We start from the raw sequence: 15,820 nt of genomic DNA on the forward strand, positions 1-15,820 counted from the left end.
ATCCTTGATAGGCTGCATTTCTCAAAGGGATGCTAATTACAAATAATGTCCTCATGGCCAAGGAACTGATCTCCTTGTGCCACAAGAATTCAGCCAGACTGAAGATGTGTCTTTAGTAGACCTCAGCAGTGCCTATGACATGGTCTCATGGGGGTTCATATTCAACAGACTACATGCGATGGGGTTTCTAGACATTGTTATAACTTGGGTTCAACATTGCATCACTACCCCATCCTTCTCTATCTTGCATAATGGAACCCCTGTGGGCTATTTCAAGCGTAAGAGATGCCTTAGACAATGTGACCCTCTATCCCCATACCTCTTCCTCATTGACTATCTCAGTAGAATGATCGATGCCACTACTCCCGACAATTCACTTCCCCCTCCTTTCCCATCGGGTGCAACTATGGGCTTTATGCAGACGATGCCCTCATCTTCAGTGAGGCTTCAATCTCAGCGACAAGGACCATTAGGCACGTCATTGATGATTTTTGCAGGGTGATAGGACAAAAACTTAATCACCACAAGAGCAAAGTCATGTTCTTTGGGGTTAGTAGCAGTCTGAGAGCACAAGTGCTACAAAACCTTCAGTTTGGTTTGGAGGACCTTCCGGTCAGATATTTAGGACTTCCACTCTTTCATGGCCCCTTGAAGTATCCACACTGTATCATAATCTTATTAGGACGACCATTGCTCATATTGGCTCATGGAAAGCATTATCTTTGTCCTTTGCAGGACAATTATAACTCTCAAGATCAGTACTCAATGCTTCTTCCATTTACTGGTTCCTCTCCCTATGTCTCCCCAACTGCACTTGCACTATGATTGAAAGAGTCCAACACAACTTTTTGTGGGCAGGGACTTCAGAGAATAGGGGTTTGCACTTGGTGGACTGGGATACTATGAGTCAGAAAACAGATGAAGGGGGCCTTGGGATTCGTAGACTCCACGACTTTAATATGGCAAGATATCATCTCCAATCCCTCCTCTCTCCTCTCTCGATTCTTCAAACACAGGTCCTTTCACCACTCATTGGTCTTGAATACTCACCCTAAGAGCTGTTCACATGCCTGGAGGGGTATACTAAAGGGTTTGAGTAGATTGCAAGGCAATGTAAGATGGATACTTGGTGATGGCAAGCTGGTGGACTTTTGGGCTGACCCATAGCTTTTAGAGTTCTCCTTATGGGAGCTATATGGTGCCGATGCTTATAAAACCTTTGGGAATCTGGCAAAACCCAAGGTCTCAGATTACATTGAGGGTACACCACAAAAATAGGCTCTTCCGATACCTACCTCTACTAGGAGATTTATTTATATATGCTCTCTATCTACCCCTCTTCGAACAAATTGGTATGGATTCACTCAGCCAATGGCAAGTTCTCTATTAGTGACACATGGGACCATATCACACAAAATGTGCCCATACAACCAGCTTTCAGGGCTCTTTGGAAAACTCCATCCCATGCTAGAGCAAAGTGGTTTACTTGGCTCCCCCTGCACTCCCGATACCCACCACGAGCCTCCTTTAGTCTAGGGGCCTCCCTTTGAATGCCCCTTCTGCCTCCAAGAGGAAGCCATATCATTATACAATCTATAGTTTCGAAGGTGCTTTGGAGATCCGTACTTTAGAGATTTGGCAAACGTATACCACTTGAGCAATCTGTAATCATGATGATGGCGAAGTAACTAAAGTTCCTGTTCATATCCAATGCTATGAAAAGTATTTGGATTTCTACCTTCTTCACCATTGTCTGACACTTGTGGGTCGAGCATAATGCACGTATTCATGAGGGGAGAAGGACCTTTAGGGAGCACCACTTGGGGCGCATTATCCACTTTGTGAGCAAGTTAGTAGAAGGGAAGGGTTGGGCTTTCAACCCCTCTAAGATTCATATTTCCACAAACCTCAAGCTTAAGTGGCTTGCACCCCCCTCCACCCCAATCCGATTGCATGATTTCTCCCACCTACATGGTATTTTAAACTTAACATCGATGGCTCGCCCTTTCGCAACCCAGGCACAGCGGGATGTGGGGGCATCATCAGAAATGACACATGTGGCTTCGTAGTGGCCTTTGTTGTCCCTCTTGGCAAGAGCTCCAATAATGTAGCTGAGTTCCATACCTTGGATAGAGGCATCTCCTTGGCGCATGAGATTGACTGTCGCCCTCTTATCATTGAGAGTGACTCCAAATTGCTAGTTGACTCACTCACCTACCATAGCTCTCCCCCATGGAGGCTTTGCATCCTCTTGTCCAACTGTAGGGCAAAGCTCTACTCCTTTGCAGATCACCAGTGGCGGATATTGCATATATTTTTGGAGGCGAATTTGACTGCTGATTGCCTTGCTAAACAGGCAGCATTCATGGTGCAAGCTGCAGTTTGGCAGGCCTGTCCCCCTGATTTTGTCATACCCTTCATTTTGGGGGATAATGCCAATGTCCCTCTTGAAAGGCATGGTTAATTTCTCGTATATGTTCTCCTCTGTGATGTAACCTTTTTTTTGTATTCATTAATAAAAACAAAACGGGTAGGGACTCGTTATCCCCACTGATTTACCCAAAAAAAAAAAAAGTTAGAGGGTATCTATATTCCAAAATTGCATTTGGTATATAGTCGAGGGTATCTATATTCCAAGATTGCATTTGGTATATAGTCGAGGCTCTAAACAATGACAATAAAGCCTACCTTCAAATAGTATCCAAAAATATAATTTCAATACTGAATTTTTTTATGATAGCTTTAAAATACATTTTCATCTTTAGTTATAAAATTTAAAGCTTAAAAAATAGTGTAGATCGAGCAATTTATGAAAAATTGAAAATCTTGAAAACTGACAGTTTAAAAATACATTACAAGATGCACTATTCCCAAAACTTGAAATCGATTTTTTTTCTCATGTACATACATTTTGATGTAGAGATGATGAATTTGAAGATATTTAGGCATAAAATAACCTCTTCTAGTGAAAATTTTGAAGTGGGCTCCAAATTGATTGTTTAGAGCCTTGGCTCTACATAAACTTTTTTCATATCTGAGAATAGGCAGAGATAAACATGAAACACTCGATTAATTTTTTCCCGGAGCTGGGGCCTCGTCGTTTCTTTTTCCTCTCCCATACGTATGCCTGCCTGCACGCTTCCTTCGATCCAATAAGTTAAACACCGTCTTCTTGTCTCGTGGAGCAACGCCTTTGTCCCTAATTAGGTCACTGAAAACGATTAAATCGAATTCAATTGAATTGAAGAGAAAGATGGATGAAGAGTTGTTGGAGTTGCAGAGACAATTCGAAGCAGCACAACAGGCGAAATCGAGTGTCAGGCTATCGGAGAGAAATGTGGTGGAGTTGGTCCGCAAGCTTCAGGAGCTCAACATCATCGATTATGAGCTCCTCCACACCATCTCTGGGAAAGAATACATCACACTGGTAGCCTTTTTTTGTGGAAACAAGAAAATTTTCGTCCTTCTACAAATTTTCGTCCTTCTATATATATATATATATATACATATATATATATGCATATATATATATATATATATATATATGCATATATATATATATATATATATATATATATATGCATATATATATATGTATATATATATATATATATATGCATATATATATATGTATATATATATATATATATATATGCATATATATATATACATATATATATATATATATATATATATATGTGCATGATGTGTTTTTTTTTTCTGCTACAATATTATGTTAAAATTCAAATCTCTGGCCCGGAAATGAAAATAAATATGGAACAGGGTGAAGCCTTCACAGTAATCACTTCATTATAATTTCTAAGAACAGCAGCAGTTCAGTAGATGTAAAATTTGGCCAAATTCATGTTCATGTAATTTAAAGTTGCAGTGGTAATGCTTGAAGATGAGAAAATAGTGCTAAATAATATTTAAGATTCATATAGAGAAAGCTTATGATCTCTTACATTGGAAAGTTTCAAGCTATATCTTGAGATGGTGTGGATCAATGAAGAGGTTGATTCAGTGGGCCATTACTTTCTTCATTTCCAAGTGCCTTCTCAATTATGCTTATGTCAATGTTTATTTTTGAAGCTTGAGGGGCTTAAACAAGGAGATCCTTTTTGACCTTTTTCTTTTAGTTTAAAGTTTTGAAGCTCATACATACGAGTTTATATAAGGGAGCAAGCACTGATTGGGCCAATGTGCAAATGTCTTTCGGCCAGTGTGCAATCATTGGAACAAGCGCCTGTGATGAAATTTATGTTAGGATTCTTCTGAACAAAATGGTACCCGAGTCATGTGTTGGTATGAAAGGCAACCTTGACATGCATTAGGATCAATCATCATGCGAAGGATATGGATAAGGGTGATGGGAGGTTGAAGAGAATCTTCCTTTGTCCTATTCGGATATGCCGCTTTGTGTTAGTACTTGTAAGAAACATCTAGGAAACTAACAATTGAGCAATTGACAAAATGGTTGTCTAGCTGAGAGAGTAAAGTTCTTGAAATGTTTGATGATACCATAGGGACCAGATGATGGCCACTAAGGTAAAGCTCCATAAAAAGGCATCCCATGTTGCAGAAGGTGGGGAAATCCATGACTTAAAAAAAGCTTCTTAATGGATTCTGTCCATGCCTATGTAGGTCGAATAGATCGAGGAATAAGGACCAGACTGTTCAGGCCCTTACACAGTGGAGAAATAAATGATAGATAGATTCCTCCCTCGAACTGCACTCGCTAGTTTGGCATGGCTATGCCCCTCTGTTGGATGCGGTCTAGGGTTAGAGCTGTGTAGGATATGATAATCAATTTAGGCCCTGAACCTCTGGAGCTGGTCGTGATTCTGCAGGTCCTAGACCTGAAGAGTATAGGGCATGATAGAATGAAGACACAGAGAAGTTACCTTTTGGATCAGGACACAAGATCAACTTGTCCTCACCGTGGTTTGGTACGAAGTAAGACTTTAGTGTTTCAAGAAGGTTGAGGAGATCAGTCATCTCAGCATCAGCAGGATTACATTGGGATTCTGGTGTCCAAACTGTCTAACCTCGATTTTGTTCCATTATTAGGCTATTGAAATACGAGAATCAGGTGCTAGGTTGAAACGATGGAGGAAGGAAGGCTGTAGTGTGTTCTGCTGCAGCAATGAGTCTTTCCAAACCTAAGCAGGTCTCCCTTTTTAGCGATAAGTCTTTCCAAAACCTAATCTAGTAACTGCTTGTTGCTCCCCAAGAAAGTTTATCAACCATTACTAGAGCTCTTCATTGACCTTATTTTGTCTTGATTATATGCAGTCGAATTTTGTTTGAATTTTTGTACAATCACTGTTTTGATCTTATGCATAACACTCATGCTAAGCATATCTGATACTTCTTTATAAAATGTTTTGAGTATAACTCTTGGGTTATCGCGTATTTTTGGAATTTTAAAAAATTCATAAATGGAATGCACTTAGGGTCATTTGGATACCTGGAAATATATTGTTTGTGAAATATATTACTGGCGTAATACATTACCTAAAAATGGATTGTTACTGTTTGAGTAGTATTTAGATGCTACCTGGGAAATACATTGCTACTGTTTGGCTATGTTTGGAAGAAATATGGGAAATACATTACCAACATTTTACTAGCACTTGCTTATAAACTATCATTTCTTTCTTTTCTGTCACAAAATTCCGTTGAAATGCGGAATTAAAGTCATCATCACACCATTCCAAAAAGATTTTTTAATAATAACATCATCACCATTCTAGAGAGAGAGAGAGAGAGAGAGAGAGAGAGAGAGAGAGAGAGAGAGAGAGAGAGAGAGAGAAATCAATATAAGCAGCATATCATACTCTGTTTAATTTCAACAGTATCATGTATCATACTCTGATAATTTCAACATCATGTAGCTCACCTTGATTATAAAAAGAATGCATCGAAATTCATATAAGAGAGTATCAAAATAATTTACTATTGTTCATATCAGATATAACCTAAACTCCACAAAAATTTCCTAAATTGTAGAGAGAGAGAGCCCATATCAGGATTCAAAAAAAGAGCTCGAAAAACTCAAGAGAGAGATTCCCAAGTGATGAATCATACAAAAATATCAAAAGAAATTCCACAGAGAGATGCCCACACACAAAAAGCAATTATCATATAACCAAAACCCAAAGAGAAAAACGATTGACCTTATGAAATAAGTATTGGTAACTACTGTGTGATAACCCCATGATCAAGATTTCTGAAATCTTTCATAGTTACTGATTTTATGTAAACTAAAATAATAAGAACAAGCCAAATCAACCTATAACTTTACTGATTTTATGGAAACTAGAGTAACAAAGAACGAACCAAATCAACCTAATTTTACCTGCTCAAATCAACCCCTTTGACTTGTAAAATGATTACTGTTACAATAATCTTTTACCCACCAAACCCTACTTTTAATGGCATTAGAAAAAATGAAAGCCCCAAATTTTTAGGGTAGATTTATGTAGTATAAAAACCCCTAATTTTTTAACACAGAGAGAGAGAAATTGCTCTTACTTGGACACGGTAAGAGAGATAGATCCTGACTTCGAACAGGGTGAGAGAGGTTGCTCTAAGAGAGAGATAAAAGCAGCAGTTTTGCTCGAGGTTGCTCCAAGTTTGTTGCTCTGAGAGAGAGGGTTAGCAAATTTTCTCGTCGAGGTTACCCGCACGGCTTGCTTGTAGAAAAAGAGCACAAAGAAGGGAGCCTCGAAGAGGGACAGAGAAGAGAGGCTGAGTTAGTAGCGAAGGGATTTGGAGAAATGACGCGTAAACAATTACCCGTCACGCCCCGTAATTGATTTCTTAGCTTTCCCACGTGTAATAAGCCTAATCTATTTTCATTTCCTTACTCTTTAGGTGTACCCAAACACTGAAAATGCTAGATTTCTTTGTAATCTGTTTCCTTGTAATGGATTTTCAGGTATCCAAACGACCCCTTAGTTTTATTTTCGTATTAATCCTATCTTGAAACTTGGCAGGTCCTTGTCAATCCAGTAGAGTTGCTCGTCATGTTCGGTTTTTAGAAAATATGGGTTTGGCTGATTTCCATAATTCCAGGCCAATGCTTATGCCTCTTGTGGTTAATGGCTATTAAATTTCTTTGCAAAGTATTCTTTTTCCTTGGTCTGGTCATTCAAGTCAAATGAGTCCAATGTATGATTTTTAAGTCATTTTATTGATGAATGCTCAATTCTATCGTACAATATTATGCAAAGTCTAACTTAATTTTTTGAATTTTGTTTCAATCTCCTTTCTTTAATTTCAGTCACTACCCACCCCAAAGTTTGTTTTTTCTTATTTATTATTATTTTTTAATCTCTGCATTCTAATGGTTTATATAAAATATTTGCTTCTCGAAATTATTTGAATTGTGTGCTTCACTGCCTACTCGACCATCAAGTCATTGGGCCAATCTTTACTGGTGATTGATCTATTTAGAATTTGGTTTGTGTTGCTGTTATGTGGTTTGATATCTAGGTAACAAGGGCATGGACACGCTTCTCGGCAGCATGCCACACACCTCCAGAATGGCATTGTAGGCACACATTGGTTGCATATAAAATTAGCTAAATAAGAATAGAATTGGCTAAAAATATCACACACATGTTTAAATCTTAGAATGTGTTAGACACAGGTGTCTAAATATGGATGATTGTCTGGACTGGGACATGTGTGCCCAAGAATTAGGACACAAACACACATGGCTTATTGAGACATCAATATGCACATTTCTTACTTGAAAAATTTTAAGTTTGAGAGGCAGCACATAGAAAGAATGGTTTTGAGATTATGTGGATTCATGTCTATTGAAGTTATATCGGGATTAAAGTTATTAGCACTTAGATATACATTGTTATGATCTGGGTGCAAACAATATTTTAGCTAGATAAAGTTCCCATTTTGTTAGGAAAAGGTCAAAAGAGTGTAACCAGAACTCCTTACGGTACAAATGGACACCGTGTGGATGACATGTTCATACAGTCCTTGGACAAGTAATAACTATTAATGTGTTTGGCTAAATGGGTAATTGCAGGCATGTATGTACTATCCTTCTTGGAGTGTTGTAATATAACTTATTTCCAGTATTTATAGCTGCCATGTTTACTCATAAACCTTATCCGCTGTTGCCATGCGGATAAAGGTATTTTAGTCATAAATTTATAATTTCACTGCACTCATAATAATTATAATTTCATCGTACCCTTATAATGTATGATTCTTAGAAATGTCATTTTACCAAATAGTAAGTTTTCATGAACATTGGAATCAATATGAATTTTTTGGGCATAGATGATCTTGCAAATCTTAATAATTCATCAAAGGAAGTTTTTTGATTCTTTTGAGAAAGTGTTCCTTGACACTTGACAAAATATAAATTTCTTCTGGTGAATTGTTTTGAAAAAGTAAAATTCATTAAGTATATTCATTGTAATGTTTCTTCAAATTTAATCAGTTATTAGTTCACTGAATAAGGGATCAAAACTTCTAGCTTTGTTAATGACATTCTTGATGAAAAATTGTAGGCCCACGTTTCCCTAGTGATGTTACTATTTTGAGATTTCCATTCAAAATCGAAATTCACGGTCAGCTAATTAAATGCCAAATGACCTTGATGAGTGTGTAATTCCTTATTCTGTGCTTTTGATAGAACATATGTTTAAAGAAGCATGAAACCCTAGAATTAGCTTCTAAAGTTTACAGATGTAAACTCTGTTTTGGTGGATAGTTTAGAGGTGGGATTCTTAATGTGGATATTGTGCCGTGGTCCTTTGACCCTAACCACTGAAGCCGAGTGAATGAATCCCAGTTTGACAGATGTAGGTTCCTAAATAAAAGATCTGCATCTTCAATAAAGATTTCTGCATCTTTAGCCGTACTTGTGGGCATTTGAAAGGTTTTTCACCATGTTCACCTTTAAACCCAAGGTTCTGCATCTACATTTGAATTTGAAAATGAATTCATATATTTTCTAGAGTTAATGCCAATGGCTTGCATACTTGTTGCATAATCATATTACAAAAATGACTTTTAAGATTTTCATCTTCGTACAGTGCCTCCTGCTCTATGCATATTGCTCGATAGCGTTGCTTGTATACAATGACCAAATAACCCCTCTATGTTTGTAAGAAGTATTGGAAATTATGTATATTCTTGTGTTTAGGAATATGTATTTGTACAAGGGCATTTTTGTAAAGTTGTTGCCTTAATGTAACACCACTTAGTTGAATATGAGTATCCATTGTCCTGAATATGCCTCTATTGCCTAGTTCTTTTCATGCCAAAAGTCTAGCATGCTGCCCTCCTTGTCTTTTCTCAGCATAAGAAAAATTAACATGGTATCAGAGGAGGTTTGCATAGCCTCTTAGCATGATCAACTCTAATCAAGGTAACCTATATTCCCTTCTTCTCAAAGATCCATAATCTCTTCATCTTCTAAACCTTAATCGTTCTTTCTTCAATCTTTACCCTCTTTCATCATTCTTATTCTTCTTTCCTAATCTGTCTCTCATATTTCCTCTGTATTAAGCACGCCTATTGTTCGTGCTACTGTTCACTATACTGTTCATGTCACTGTTCACAACACTGTTCATGCTACGGTTCTTGATCTATTTCTTGTTCTCCAATCCAACCCCTTTCTATACACTCTTTTAGTCTATCTCTAGATCTTTTGTCCTCTATAGACCTCCATTTATTCTCCCTTTTTTCTAGATTTCGTACGATTATTATTCATGCCCATTTTCCTCACCATGGCACGATCATCAAGGTCTAATTCCTTCTCATTCCCAAATCCTCAATGTCTCTATCAAACTCAAATTAGATAATTTTATTGTCTAGAAAGGGGTTTTGTTCCCTTCATCAGAGGCCAAGTCTCTAGGGTTATTTGGATGGATCCACTAGGCTACCACCAGAATATATTATTCAAGAAAGCACAAATTCAGATGAAAAAAGAGATCACTGTAGTGGCCAATCCTGCCTATGAAGAATGGCTTGCTAAAGATTTAAATCTTATTGGCTGGATTAATTCAACCTTGTCTGAAGAAATCTTGTCCCAAGTGGTGAATCTCCCTACATCATATGATCTTTGGACAGCCTTCAGAGTCCTACTCTCAGGAATCGGAGGACAGCCTTCAGAGTCCTACTCTCGGGAATTGGAGGCTCGTGTTATGCAGTTAAAATCTAAACTTCAAGATTGTAAGAAGGGGAAGATGTTGGTGTCTGAACTTTATGACAAGATAAAGGCAATATGCGCTCAGCTTGTAATTATTCAGCAACCAGTTGAAGATAAAGACAAGGTGCAAACATGTACTACAAGGGTTGGGTGAAGACTTTAGAGCTTTTGTTACTTCTTTGATGGCAAGGGATTATCTCCCTTCCTATGTCAGCCTTTGATCCATATTGCTACAACATTAGGCATTGTTCTTTTGGAAAGAGGACCAAAACTCGTGTCCCAGTAATGTGAACCACAATGTCCTTGTTACTAACAAGAGTAGTACTCCACAGAATTTCTTTAATACTCCTGGAAATAACAGAAGTAGCGGGGGTGGAGGTGGCAAAAATGGGTGTGGTATCGGAAAATTCTCAAGTGCTGGTCGAGGTCTCTTGCTTACTCTTAATGGAAATAGAAATAGAGTCATCTGTCAATATGTGGAAGAGGAGAACATTCAACCTGTAATTGTTACGATAGATAAAAGAATGACAATGAAATTACTCAAGGGGGGAAATCAAATTAATGCCTTGGCCAACACTGAGGGTAAAGCTGCAACATTCAATAATTATATGAAACATTTTGCCATTACTTCTCCTATTGTGGGAGCATGGATTGTGGATAGTACGTTGCCAACCATGTATCAAGAGATTCTGGTGTGTTTTCTTTCCTTGATCCTTTTACTGCTAGTGGTTCTATTATGATTGGTGATGGGTTCTCCCTCAACATCACACAGGTAGGTAATATTACAGTTGAGCTTTTTTTGGTCTTATTCACTTAAATCATGTCTTTCTTGTTCCCAATCTTAGACATAATCTGAATTTTGTTTCCCAACTAATGCATGATAATGGGATTTACTATTTATTTACTCCTGACTATGTTTTCTTGAAGGAACAACAATCGAGAATCATGTTTGCTAGGGAAACTTGTTGGGGCCAGTTATCCGTGATAGATTGCCTTGCAAAGAAGCATCAGATACTGGTCTTGAGTCTAAATGTTAATAAAGATGCCGCTTTGCATCATCATCTGGCCTATTGTAGTAAGGAGTCATCTAATAAACTTCGTAATGAGGGTGTTGTGCCCTCAAATGGTAAAGATCTTAGTCGGTTCATTTGCTATGGATGTTAGTTGGGCAAAGGTTCTAAACTTTCCTTGTCTTTTAATGAAAAAAGAGCTTCTTCACCGTTTGAGTTAATTCATTATGATGTGTGGGGTCTGCACATGTTTGTTCTTCTTCTTGTTTTTATTATTATGTTTCATTCATTGATGATTACTCGTGTTATATGTGGGTATTTTTCCTCAAAAACAAATCTGACGTATCAGGGATGTTCATAAAGTTCAAGTCATTTGTTAAAAAACATTATTTAAAACCAATTTTAATTTTTTTATATTGATGGAGGGGGATATCTCATGCTTTTAAAAACTACTTAAAGGATCATGGACCCACACTCTAGCCCAAAACGGAGATGTTGAGTGCAAGAATCGATATATTAATGAGGTACTGTCAATGTTTGAAAAAGCGGACCGCCCAACAACTAGGTGGTCCAGAAGGCTAGGCAGCCCAATTAGGCGAGGCCTAAGCGGCCGCCCAACCCCTAGCCCAGGCCTGCGCCCCACCCAGGGGTGGAAATGCCTTTTGTTGAGGGGTTGTTTTTGGATTTTTTTGAAAAAATGTTGTTTTTAAATGTGAGTTTTAGGTCCATTTGAAACCGAAACCCACTAGAGCCCATTTTAAAGAGAGAGAAACCTAAAAAAAAACTAGATTTTGTGATTTTCATTGGATCAAAGTATTTCTCAAAGTTACGGGAAATGGATCCAAACACCACACATTAATATTAGATTTAGTTTTGGAGCTTTTTTAGGTCTATTAGAGGGTGTTTTTGAAGATTTTAGCACTAGAAAACATCTCAGAGGTTGAAGTTTGGAGATCGAGCAATCAAAGTAAGTGCAAAATTTTATTTTTTAGATTGCTTGTATTATTTTGGGATGTCTCCTTCAGGATTTAGTCGAAGTGACGATCAGGGTGGGAAATATGGATATAAGCCGATTCCTTTAGATAAAAATTACATAAGATGCAATTATTGTGAAAATGGGCATAAACCGGTTTAAGAAACATCTTGTCAGTATTAAGGGGAATGTTGCCCATTGTAAAAATGTTATTGAAACTATCAGAGAGGAGATTAACCAATATATGAGTTCAGTAAAATACAAACAGGAATAAAATCCTTGTCATTTGGATATGTCTATATCTGATTCTGCGAGAAGAGGTGATCCGGGTTGGAAGTGTGGTTATAACCCAAAACCAAACTATAAAAATTGTATAAAGTGTAATTTTTGTGGAAAAGATACCAATGGGGGTATTAACTGATTCAAGAAACACCTTGCCGGTATTAAAGGGACTGTTGCTTCTTGTAAAAAGGTTCCTGAAGCTATTTGGGATGAGAATAAACAATATTTGAATTTAGTAGAGCCATAAAAGGAAGAAAATGAGCTTTGTTATATAGAAATATCTTCTCTTGGTTCTTCTAGAAGTGGTGATTCGGGTTGGAGGTATGGTCATAACCTGAATCCGAATGTCAAAAATAGGTTAATTATTGTGACAAAGATACTAATGGGGGGTATTTACTGATTCAAGAAACACCTGGCCGGTATGAAAGGAGAAGTTGCCCCGTGTAAAAATGTTCCTGAGGCTACCAGGGAGGAGATCATACAATATTTGAGTTCAGAGAAGCACAAAAAAAAAGAAAAGGGTGAAGAGGCACTAGGTAGAGTAGCCAAGACTCCTAGGGCCTCATTTCAACAGGGTAAGGAGGTAGAAGAAGAGGAGGAAGATGCAGATTCAGAAGAAACAGAGGAGGACGAGCGCTATGTTGAAGAGGGAGATGACTTTGATGATGATGATGACCTTGAATCTAATGCATATGATGAGGCCTACACTACTCGTGATGACGACGCTTGACTCTTGGTGTTGACTATTGGGTCTTAGACTGTATATTTTTGTTTTCTTATTTCTTAGTTTCCAGTTTCTACTATGTACTATCTAACTCTTGTGTGTATACTTGTATGGTTCTAGTATTGTATGGAAATATGGATTATGGACTATCTAAATTCTCCTCATACATGGAAATATGGATTATAGATTATGTGTTGTATAGTTATACTGTTTGACTTAGACACTTAGATTGCAAATATTTTTCTTTCTACTGGGCCGCCTAGGCGCTGGGCGGCCCGGATCCCCTCGGCCGCCTAGATGCCGCCTAGCGTTTTTTGAAACACTGGGTAGTATTGTGTCTTATGTTTTCTAGTGGTGTGCCCAAGTACTTATGTACCGAGGCATTCCACATAGCTTTGTACCTCATTAATAGGTTTCCATCGAATGCTTTTAATGGGATCAAGCCCAATATAGTACTTTTTGGTAAACATCTAGATTATTCTATGTTGAAGTCCTTTGGATGCCATGCTTACCAAAGATATAATCTCTCCCTTAAGGCTGAAGTGTGCATATTTGTTGGCTATGCTGATGAGTATAAAGGGTAAAGATGTTACAATCCTAGATTGAAAAGGATATTAATTTGCAGGCATGTTGTTTTTTATGAAAGGCGCTTATGGTATCCTCCAATGGAATGTTTACAAGTGATGCATGTTTTAAAGGAATTAAAATTCAGGATGATGCAATCCATCACCAACCTATGATAGTCAAATAATTCTAAAACTCAGTGGATAAACAACAAAGTAAGAAGAGAAATGCTGCGGAACATATTGGAGATGATGCTTAAATAAAAGGGGTAGATGGAGAAATGATTAAAACAAATCAAGAAGGTGGCATCCAGATTCAAGAAAGTATCCATTACGAGGCGCCATATGACCTAGGAGAAGATTTTCACCCTTCTTTGAAATCAATGGAGAAGTGCAATGAAGAACTGCAAAATAAACAAGTTTGGAAAGATGTAATTGTGGATCAAAGAAGGTCAAATATTGGATAGCAACCTTATCATTTACATCTAACTTTGCAATATTCGCAACAGCCTCAAGATAGAGAACTATACGAGAATGAGTAGTAAGATGAAGTCAATTTGAGAAGATTAGTAAGAGTGAAACTTCCTATTGACAGATGGAGAAATTTCTTTGAAGCTAAAAGAGATGAGAGGTGGATTAGAGCCATGGCAGCAGAAATACAAGCCATGCACGTTAATTGTGCTTGGTGCATTGTACGAAGGCCAAGAGACAAGAATGTGGTGAGTTGTAAATGGCTATACAAAGTGAAATATAAACTTGATGGGAGTGTGGAAACGTTAATCCAAGACTTGTGGCAAGATGATTTAACCAAAAACATAGCTTGGATTATGAGAAAAACTTTTAGTCCAGTTAAAATTGTTACTATAGGAGTTGCTATATCTCTTGCCCTCAAGCATGATTGGCCACTTATCAATTGGATGTTAAAATACTTTCTTGCCTGGAGAATTAAAGGAAGAAGTGTATATGGAGCAACCACCTGGGTTCAATGAAGCAAACCTTGTTGAATGTATTTGTAAGTTAAATAGATCTATATATGGGCTGAAGTAGGTGTCTAATACCCGATTCCACAGTTTTTATGATGCATTAAAAGTGAGGTTGTATTCGATTAGCCAATGATAATTCTCTATTCCTTTTGGAAGGTGAGAAAGGAACTGTTATTTCTTTGTTATTTGCAGATGACATTATTGTTACAGGAAGCAATATCACGATGATAAATGAAGTAAAGGAGTTCCTCAATGAAAGGTTTCAAATGAAGGACCGAGGAGAACTAAGGTATTTCCTGGGAATTGAAGTGGATCGTTCCAGTAGTGAGATTCGCGTTTTACATCACAAACATGCTTTAGATATGCTAGAAAAGGCCCATGTTCTGAATTGTAAATCTTGTCACACTCCAATAGCTTTAAATAGGAGATTATGTGCTGATCAAGGAGACCCACTGTTAGAGTCATAAAATTACAGAAGTATGGCAGGGGTGTTGCAGTATTTGACTCTTACACTGCCAAATATTTCATATGTTGTTAATCATGTATGTAGGTACATGCATGCACCAACCACCACACACTTGGAGTCCTTGAAAAGGATTATGAGGTTATGTAAAAGGTTCCATTAGTAGTGGTTTGTAGGATAAGAAAAATAAACGAGTGATTTTGGATTTGGGGTCTGTAATTGGATACTCTAATGCAGATTGAGCAGCAGATCCTGATTCTAGAAATTCAATTTCAGTTTATTGTGTTTTTCTGGGATTAATTTAATATCTTGGAGGAGTAGAAAACAAAAAATCGTCGCTAGATCGAGCACTGAAGCAAAATACAAAGCTCTTGCTGGAATGGTGGTAGAGATTAAATGGGTTGTAGTCTCATATCTTGGGTGGGTTATAAAGTTGGCAGGTGTCTATCTATTACCATAATAAAAGTACTTTAGCAATTGTGGCAAATCCAATATTTCATGATTGGACGAAACCCATTGAGATTGATTATTGAAGAAAAATTATTTGGTACAGAAAATCGAATCGCGAATATATTCATAAAAGGTTTATTAAGGGAGAGGCATAATTACCTAAGAAGCAAGTTGTACATG

General features: G+C 37.5%; 1 protein-coding gene across 4 annotated transcripts in view; it reads left to right on the plus strand.

Moving 5' to 3' along the window:
- Nucleotides 1-3,080: 3,080 nt before the first annotated feature.
- Nucleotides 3,081-15,820, plus strand: part of LOC18440440 (E3 UFM1-protein ligase-like protein) — an 82,488-nt gene continuing 69,748 nt past the window's right edge. For 2 of the 4 annotated variants that reach the window (XM_088874149.1, XM_088874148.1), the window contains exons 1-2: nt 3,081-3,427; nt 11,120-11,318. In XM_088874149.1, the coding sequence (XP_088730275.1) occupies nt 11,223-11,318 (96 nt within the window). In that variant the 5' untranslated portion in view covers nt 3,081-3,427; nt 11,120-11,222. The remainder of the gene's footprint in view (nt 3,428-11,119; nt 11,319-15,820) is intronic. The other 2 variants (XM_020671022.2, XM_011627344.3) reach the window with 1 other exon arrangement.

This window comes from Amborella trichopoda, chromosome 8 (assembly GCF_054954075.1).
Source record: "Amborella trichopoda isolate Santa Cruz 75 chromosome 8, AtrichopodaSantaCruz75HAP2 v2.0, whole genome shotgun sequence".
NCBI classification, from domain to species: domain Eukaryota; kingdom Viridiplantae; phylum Streptophyta; class Magnoliopsida; order Amborellales; family Amborellaceae; genus Amborella; species Amborella trichopoda.